General features: G+C 47.5%; 1 protein-coding gene across 1 annotated transcript in view; it reads left to right on the plus strand.

Annotated features, from left to right (window-relative positions):
- The first annotated feature begins 1,019 nt into the window (after positions 1-1,019).
- The window catches only part of GTPBP4 (GTP binding protein 4), a 35,032-nt gene continuing 26,706 nt past the window's right edge, over positions 1,020-9,345 (plus strand). The window contains exons 1-4 of the mRNA XM_011942286.1: positions 1,020-1,527; positions 4,775-4,945; positions 8,238-8,341; positions 8,421-8,557. Coding sequence (XP_011797676.1) covers positions 1,480-1,527; positions 4,775-4,945; positions 8,238-8,341; positions 8,421-8,557 — 460 coding nt within the window. The 5' untranslated portion in view covers positions 1,020-1,479. The remainder of the gene's footprint in view (positions 1,528-4,774; positions 4,946-8,237; positions 8,342-8,420; positions 8,558-9,345) is intronic.

A 9,345-nucleotide genomic window follows, 5' to 3' on the forward strand; every position in this document is an offset into this window, starting at 1 on the left:
AAGCAAAGTATTGACTGGACTCATCTAAATACCGGATTAAAAGAAAAAGAAAGAGGAACTGGCTATATCAGAGAGAGAGAAAGTGGGAGAGGCTGAGGAAACATGTAAGAACCTAAAAGAAAGGGCAATAAGTATGAGCATAGCTTTGCTAATCTCGGAAACGGTGGCCAGAACTGTCCTGTGGCTTAGCAAATGATCATAGCCAGTGAATCCTAATTACCCTAGAAGCTTCCTTTAGAAGTGCCAGAGATGTAGGAGGTATGCTTATCCGCCTTGTGACACAAAAATGGAAGCATAGTTAATAGATGAGAAAAGCATGACTCAGAATGATTTTCAATATTGGAATGTTGGGAATTTATGAGAGGTATTTTCGTGTAAGAATAATAGGACTTATTTAAAGGGATTGGAGAGCGGGGGGCATCTCAGATGCGTGAGAAGCAGTATAGCTAATCGTTAGAAGTAGGTTTGCTGGAGCCAGGCTGCCTGGGTTCAAAGCCCACCTCTGCTGCCCGTTAGCTGCACAACCCCGGGTTGCTTTCGAGCCTTGCTGTGCCTTGGGTTTCCCCACGCACTTCATGAGGCTGTTGCAGGAATTAAACGAGTTAATATGTAGTCAACAGCTCTGAACACTGCTTGACTGAGTCAGCCCTACCTAACGTTTAATTTACGGGATGTGGCCCTGGGTTCCTTAAGGGGGCGGCCACACTATTCACAAACATTAAAGCAGTAAAGGCTCCATCCTCATCAACTTTCTCCTCTGTTGGACCCCACAGGACTGTCTCTCGCAACTGCTTCCTTGGCTCTCCTAAGGCACTGCGCGGAACCAGCGGCACCTCTTTCAGGCCTTAGATCAGGATTTCCCTTCTCCGCCCGTTTTGGGATTTAACAAGCACGAGAAAGGAGGGCTGCAGGGGAGCCGCGAGGGCCTCCTCACCACCGCCCGGGATCAGGGTGGGGGGCGTCACCTGCTCTACACCCAGAACCCGGGCACGCCCCGCACGCGCGGCTCCCTCCTCCTCTGCGGGGCCCACCGCGACCCGGGACGCCCAGACTCCCGGATACCCTCGACCCTCTGGACTCCTAAGCCCCGCATCCCCCAAATCCCAAGACCCCGGAGCCTCGAACCCTGGCCCAGGGCGGGTGGCTGGGGGCCTGAACCCGCTCCAGAAACCCGCAGGGCAGTCTGTCGGAAGCCTCTGCTTTACCTAGCATGAATTTAGTCTCCGCGCGCCCCCTAAGACCCAGGCGTCCTCTCCCCTGCGCCCTCGCTCCCCCGGGCCCTCACACACTCTCCGCGACGGACCTCCAGGCCGGGCGGGTGCGCTGTGCGACGCCGAAAGCGCCATAGAGCACGCAAGACACGTTTGGCTGAGCTCCCGGAAGTGATGTACAGCAAGCGCCCGACGGCGGAAATCCCACCTGCTCCCGACGGCGGAAGTTCCGGGAGTGCCCAGTCCCCGCGTGCATACGGCAGCCGGCATGGCGCACTACAACTTCAAGAAAATTACGGTGGTGCCGTCCGCCAAGGTAGGCGGCTCCGGGAGGGCCACTGCTACTTTCGCCTTCTTCTTAGCGGGGTCTCAGGGGAGGGTCCGGGCCTGTAGTCGTGGGAGAGCTGTCGCCTTCCGCTCGCCCACCACCCACTCCCGGGCCCGACCTGCTGGACGCGTACTCGAGATCATTTCCCCTCCCCCAGCAGAATCCGGGGTCCACCAGAGATCGGATCCCCCAGAGACCCGGGTCCACCTGAGACCGGGGTCCACCCAAAGACTGAGGGCCCCCAGAGATCGGGGTCCACCCAGAGTAGGGTTCCCTGGAGAGGCCTCGGGTGACGAGGTGGGCGAGTGGAGGGGACCCCAACATGTGAGGGAGGAAGCACTCCGTGGTCCGTGATGAGCCTTCAGATTCTGGGTTTGGCGTAGCCCCCTCCCCTCTCGGGAATCCTCGGTTCGTTGCTATCGTGATGTAACATTTCTTAATTTTTAAGTCATTCTCTTTCACTGTTAAATTTGGGAACCCCTGTTCTTTTTTAGACCATAGTAGGCCCAGACTAAATTTTTACAGCGTTGGTTAGTGTGGCAAGAATGAGTCAACAAGTGTTAAGTGTTAGGATTCCCCCCCCGCCCGACAGAGTTTTCCGCTTTTGTTTCCCAGGCTGGAGCGCGATCAAGGCTCACTGCAGCCTCCACCTCCCGGGTTCAAGCGATTCTCCTGCCTCAGCCTCCCGAGTAACAGGGATTACAGGCGTGTGCCACCACGCCCGGCTAATTTTTGTGTTTTTAGTAGAGACGGAGTTTCACCACGTTGGCCAAGCTGGCCTCGAACTCCTGATCCCAGGTGATCTCCCACCCCGGCCTCCCAAAGTGCTGGGATTACTGGCGTGAGCCACCGCACCCAGCCCCAGTATTACGACTTTTAAGAAGTCACATTTTTATGTAGTGAGCATTCGATTTGGGTCGCAATTATACAGACATTGAAGGGCAACTCGAGCCTCTCAGGGACTCCTGCACGAAAGGGAGTTACTGAAGTCCCTGCAGAGTGACTGTTTTCCTCTCATCAGTGTCTCCTTTTCTTCACATCTCAACGACGGGATGAGCTTGCCTTGGAAAGCTTTGTGGGAGTCTCGTATTTTACCTTCATAGCAAAAATTGTTTCCCCACCTCTCTCCGTTTCTATTTCTTCCTGACAATTGTTCTGACACATCTCTTGATAGATTGTAGTATTTTCTTTCTTTCTTTTTGAGATGCAGTCTTGCTGTGTTGCCCAGGTTGGAGTGCCATGGTGTGATCTCAGCTCACTGCAGCCTCCACCTCCCAGATTCAAGTGATTCTCCTGCCTCAGCCTCCTGAGTAGCTGGGATTACAGGCGCAGGCCACCAGGCCTGGCTAATTTTTGTATTTTCAGTAGGATGGAGTTTCACCATGTTGGCCAGGCTGGTCTTGAACTCCTGATCTCAAGTGATCCACCTGCCTCAGCCTCCCAAAGTGTTGGGATTACAGGCATGAGCTACCACGCCCAGCCAGACTGTAGTATTTTTGAGTGCAAGAATCATGTCTTATTTGTATTTTTGGTCAGCCATCTCTCAAGTTTGTTGAGGGAATTTGCTCTTTGGATTACATGAACTTTGTTCATGTTATTGACTTATGTGGAGAGCTTTAGGATATGTTAGTACACCATCCATCTTCTGTGGAATGAGATTTGTATTTTTAGAGAACAGTTGAGTTTACTTACCTAAAAAATGGGTGATGTTAATTGTTTGGTGATTGGAAGTTAAAAAAAAAAATCACATCAGGAAAGTGTGTGGTATTCAGTTCATTCTAGAAGCTGTTAAGTGAGTGCCTGTCTTGTGCATTGGGTACTGTGTTACAAAAATGCATTAGATAAAATACCTGCCTCTTTGGAAGTGGTTGTCAAGAGGGGTAAGTCAAGGCTGGCACCGTGGCTCATGCCTGTAATCCCAGCACTTTGGGAGGCTGAGGCGGGCGGAGCACAAGGTCAGGAGATCGAGACCATCCTGGCTAACACGGTGAAACCCCGTCTCTACTAAAAATACAAAAAAATTAGCTGAGCGTGGTGGCAGGCACCTGTAGTCCCAGCTGCTGGGGAGGCTGAGGCAGGAAAATGGTGTGAATCCAGGAGGCGGAGCTTGCAGTGAGTGGAGATTGTGCTGCCACTGCACTTCGGCCTGGGCAACAGAGCAAGACTCTGTCTCTAACAAAACAAAACAAAACAAAAAACAAAAAAGGGTAAGTCACATCAGGAATGACCATGCTTGAAATGAAACATTGTTATCATGGAGGACCCACATGGATTGGGAGAGGAGAAGAGTGTGGTTAGCTGTGGTAAGTTGGAGAGTCAGGGGCAATCTTATGAAGTAGGTAACCTTTGAACTGGTCCCCCTTCAGGATGTGTGAATGCCATTAGGTGCAGAAGAGTGTAGGGAAGATCTTCTGTAGGCCCAGAGGGAAGACCGTGTGTGCCCCTCATAGTACTTGGCAGACTGTTGTGACCACCTGTTTACTTGTCTCACTTGTAGGCCCAGAGGGGAGACTGTGCGTGCCCCTCATAGTACAATACTTGGCAGACTGTGTTGTGCCTACCTGTTTACTTCTGTCACTGGACCCTGAATTCCATGAAGGAAGCGACAGTATCTTGTTCATTATCTTCAGCACCCAGATATCCCTAACAGCCTGTGTTTGAAATAATACTGAGTTAATCAAATTGTTGAATTAATCAAAGTGTTCAAGAAAAAAGATCCAAGTAATTTTGTGTGACTAGATACATTGGATTGAGGACTCCTGGGAATCGGATCCTTATTAAAGAGAAGTGCTGACTCTGCACTGGGCAACTCATGCAAAAATCTTTCGTCTCCTCAAGTAGTTCCCCTCCATGCTCTTAGGAAATTATGAAGTGGATTTTAGTTTTACCTGTTGTTTTATGTACGTTCAAAGTCAAAGATACGCATAAAGAAATGGGAGGATTGTTTCTTTTTCTCAAGTATTTTTTCTAGTTTGTGATTTGAGTTCTCTGATTACTTAAGTTTCAAAGGTTCTTAGGTGTTTGGAAATTAAGATAGCATCAAGAAAGTATGGTGTAAAATTTATCTTAGCAGCCGTGTGTTTGAAGATGAACAAGGTTGTACATAAAATGTTTAGTTACATTTTTGTAATTTAAAATATGTAGTACTGTAATTAGTGTTTGAAGAAGGTTTCAAATAAGTGGATCAAAAGTAGATACTTTTGATGTAATTATGTTTTATTTTCTTTAATTGCAGGACTTTATTGACCTGACATTGTCGAAGACTCAACGAAAGACTCCAACTGTTATTCATAAACATTACCAAATTCATCGCATTAGACATTTTTACATGAGAAAAGTCAAATTTACTCAACAGAATTACCATGATAGACTTTCACAAATTCTAACAGATTTCCCTAAATTGGATGTAAGTGACTTGGGGGACTTCTGTGGTTATGTAAATATGAGCCTTCAGAGAACCAGTGTTTAACCAGTTTGGTGTACTCATTTGACAGAAAAGGAAACAAAATAAATGACTTAGATTACTCAATAAGTTAGTGGCAAATAGCTAATTTGTTGAATTAATAAAAGAGGGAACAGAATATGGGTTTTTTTGATTCCCTAGTATTCTTTCCTCCAACCAAACCCCATCTAAGGAGGCCCAAAACTCACTTCTCAGGCTTTCTGTGTAACCCCTGGGCTTGCGGGTGCCAACCCAAGTGGTGATGATAGCTGTGGGTTATGAACTCAGAAGCTAACAGCTCACTGGTTGTCTGGGCTTCATCTCCTGCACCCTCTTTCCAAGGGTTTTATTCCTCTGGGCTCAGCTTGGATGAGTGGTGTAAACGCCACCACTGTTTGTGATCTTGTTGCTTCATCAGCTGATGACAGTTCAGCACTGACTGTTTTCTTCTTTGGCAAGAAGAGATCACGTGGGAGCTGTGACTTTTGAATGAAGCCAGAAACCCTGGGCTCCTTTCTCTGCTGCACATTGCAGTTTGCCTGTTTCTTTATTTCTTTTTTTTTCTTTTTTTTTTTTTTGAGGCTGAGTCTCACTGTATCGCCCAGGCTGGAGTACAGTGGTGCGATCTCAGCCCGCTGCAGCCTCTGCCTCCTGGATTCAAGCAATTCTTGTGCCTCAGTCTCCTGCGTAGCTGGGATTACAGGCGCACACCACCACGCCTTGCTAATTTTTGTATTTTTAGTAGAGACGGAGTTTCACCGTGTTGGCCAGGGTGGTCTTGAACTCCTGACCTCAAGTGATCAAGCTCCCAAAGTGCTGGGATTATAGGCGTGAGCCACCACGCCCGGCCTGCCTGTTTCTTTAGCTGTAGAAAAGTAAGAGCAGTGTCTGCTCGGCAGGCACTGCTGACAAAGCCGCATGACAGCACGCATGGGGTAATGTGGCTGCAAGGTTATTTGAGGTTGTGAAGGGTGTGGGGATCAGCAGTATAGTCTCAAAGCCTGAATCCGCCATTGCCCCAGAATAGTCGCTGAAGGCAGGTGTAAGCAGAGAGAAATGTTTGGCTTCTGTGACAGTACTTCATATTTAAACAAGTAATAATGGCTTTTTTTCGGGGTCTTGCTCTGTTGCCCAGGCTGAAGTGCAGTGGCATGACGTCGGCTCACTGCAACCTCCACCTCCCGGGTTCAAGCGATTCTCCTGCCTCAGCCTCCCATGTAGCTGGGATTACAGGTGCCTGCCACCATGCCTGGCTAATTTTTGTATTTTTAGTTGAGACAGGGTTTCACCATGTTGGCCAGGCTGGTCTCAAACTCCTGACCTCAGGTGATCCGCCTGCCTTGGCCTCCCAAAGGCGTGAGCCACCACACCCAGCCAATAATGGCTTATTTTTAAAATACAGAAGTGCTTAAAATGCAAAAATTCTTGCTAGAGGACAGACACTTAGGTTGTATCTGTCTAGGATTTGACACAGTTGCTCAGTAGATGTTTGCTGAATGAGTGAATGGTTTCTTGGGAAAGGTCAGGTACTAGGGAGTACCTGGGGGTGGAGAAAGTGAGTAAGAATATGTTTCGATTTTTTTTTTTTTTTTTTTTTTTGAGATGGAGTCTTGCTCTGTTGCCCAGGCTGGAGTACAATGACGTGATCTCAGCTCAGTGCAACCTCCACCTCCCAGGTTTGAGCGATTCTCCCGCCTCAGCCTCCCGAGTAGCTGGGATTACAGGCATGTGCCACTACGCCCGGCTAATTTTTGTGTGTTTTTTTTTAGTAGAGACGGGGTTTCTCCATGTTGGCCAGGCTGGTCTCGAATTCCTGACCTCAGGTGATCCTCCTGCCTCGGCCTCCCAAAGTTTTGGGATTACAGGCATGAGCCACCACGCCTGGCCAAGAATGAGATGATTCTTCACTGATTTGATATTAGGAAACACTTGATTTTAGCAAACAACATATTTTGATCTACTTAGTAGATCAGATTTTTGTGGTTCTTTTTAAGAAGTTTTATCTTTTTCATCCTCAGTGTTATAACCACCAGAAGTAGGAGAGTTCAGATGTATTAACATTCTGTTACTTCTTTCAAAGCCAGGGCTCGTTATCTGAGAACAACTTCAGAGTGGAAGGTTAGACACTAAGTCGTCATTCACTGAGTGCTTATTGTCTGTCAGGTGCTGTTCTGAGCCCTAGGAATCCAGAAGTGGTAAAGGTTCCTGCTGTTATTCTGGTGGAGAAAAGACAGTAAACAGCGTGTCAGATGAATGCAGTGAGGCCATGGAAGGGCGTAGGGAGTATCTGTGTGGGGAGAGAGAGTCAGGCCTGTAGTCAAAGAAGCAGCAGGTGCAGGAGACCCAGGAGGTGAGGCGGGGTGGGGAGGTGAACACTGGGACGTGGAATTGGAGGTGGTAGTCAAGGGTCGAGTTTATATGCACTGGTGAGATATCTCAGGAGACGCTGACCTGTTGATTTAAAATGCATTAGTAAAATGTAGACGACGTTTAAATCTATCTGAAATCACCTTGGAAGGGAATGTAGGAAGAAGGGTGCTGTGGCGAGCATGAGTGTTTTGGGTAGAGAGCTGTGAGCACGAGCCAGCACAGGACTTAGAGGGGGCAGACTCTGCCTGGAAGCTGTGAGGAGAATGCTGCAGGCAGGTGCATAGCCAGCCCCCAGTGCTTCAAAAGGTCTGTGAGACAAAAACTGAGAATTGGTCGTTGGGAGGTCCTTGGTGAGCTTGTAGGCTGTTTAGAAGGAGTGGTGGACACAGAATTCTGGTGAGAGTGGGTTCAAGAGAGGGAGGAGGGAAGAGGAGAGACCCAGTACCTCCTGGGAGCAAAGAGGAGGAATAGGAAGGATTTGGGGGCCATGGGAGTTTTAAATTTTTTTTCCTAAAGATTGGGAAATAACGGCAAATTTTTAGGCTGATGGGAATAATCGGAGGGAAGAATTTCTGGCGCTGAGTTCCTGAGCAGCAGGAAGGGCACATGCAGGGCCGGGGGCTGGCCATTGCTGGGTCCTACAGCTCCACCGCTGCGCTGGGAGCGAGGTGGGTGGGAGCCGTGACCATTGGCGCCCGCATCCCTTCTGATGCTTATTTTCTCAGAGGACTAAATAGACAGGGCCCCTGGCCAGGAGAGGGAACTGAGGAGGAGGCACTGCGGGCTTGAAGGGAGAGGGAAAGAAATTGTTCTTCAAGTGGTACTTCTACGGATGAGAAACTGCCGGCCCAAAGTGACCATGGTGTGCTTTTTTTGTTTGTTACAGGATATTCATCCGTTCTATGCTGATTTGATGAATATTCTCTACGACAAGGATCATTACAAGTTGGCTCTGGGGCAGATAAATATTGCCAAAAATATAGTGGACAAGTAAGGTACTTTTTTACTGTAGTGTCTTTTAAGTTATCAAAAGTGGGGGAAAAAAACTAATGCTTTTTATTTTTTACAGCGTTGCTAAAGATTACGTGCGACTGATGAAGTACGGTGACTCTCTCTACCGCTGCAAACAGCTGAAGCGCGCGGCCCTGGGACGGATGTGCACGGTGATCAAGAGGCAGAAGCAGAGTCTGGAGTATTTGGAGCAAGGTGCTTGTCACACGTCCGCAGGAACCGCATTAGTGTCCTGCTGAGAGGATGCGTCCTTGTTGAGGACTTGAGATGTCTGTTTTTGTTGTATTTTGGAGATGACAGGGTCAGTTATTTTTCCTAGCTTTACCTATGAGAAACAGTAATAGGCTGGTTTTTATTGAAAAAGTGGTAGCATGTATAATACTTACAAATCAACAGCACTGGTAAGAAAATGTATGTATTTCGTATTTAATAGGTAAGGCATAGACGACAAAACATGAGAAAGTATTGAAAAGTATAAAAAATAAGATGGCTCGTAGTTTATTATTGACTTTTATTTTTAAAAATACTTTTGTTTAATAGGACTTTCTGAATTAATGTAGTAGGATTCTATTGAAACAATTACTTGCCTATTTATTTGTGTGTATTCTTACATGACAAATTATTTTGACTCATTTGGTTTTCTTATCCCTCCTGCATCTTGCAAATAATTTTAAACAAAATTTATGATACGTGGACGCTTTGCAGGTGCTTTCCTACAGATCTGTGTGGTCTTCGTGATGGCCCAAGGGGTGCCACCCTGGAGCCGTGTGTGTTACAGATGAGGTGGCAGAATGGCAGTAACCCATGTGTAGCCAGAACGGCATGGCATGCAGGCTTCGAAGTACACTGTTTCCCTAATGTCATCTTGCTAATGAGAATCGTCTGGACACTTCCAGAGATGCTGTTGGCCTCGCCTTTCACCTAATGAGTTAAAACATGGGCTTAGAAGGGCTGAGGAATATGATTCTTTTTTTTTTTTTTTT

This window comes from Colobus angolensis, unplaced genomic scaffold, assembly GCF_000951035.1.
Source record: "Colobus angolensis palliatus isolate OR3802 unplaced genomic scaffold, Cang.pa_1.0 Scaffold209, whole genome shotgun sequence".
Taxonomy (NCBI): domain Eukaryota; kingdom Metazoa; phylum Chordata; class Mammalia; order Primates; family Cercopithecidae; genus Colobus; species Colobus angolensis.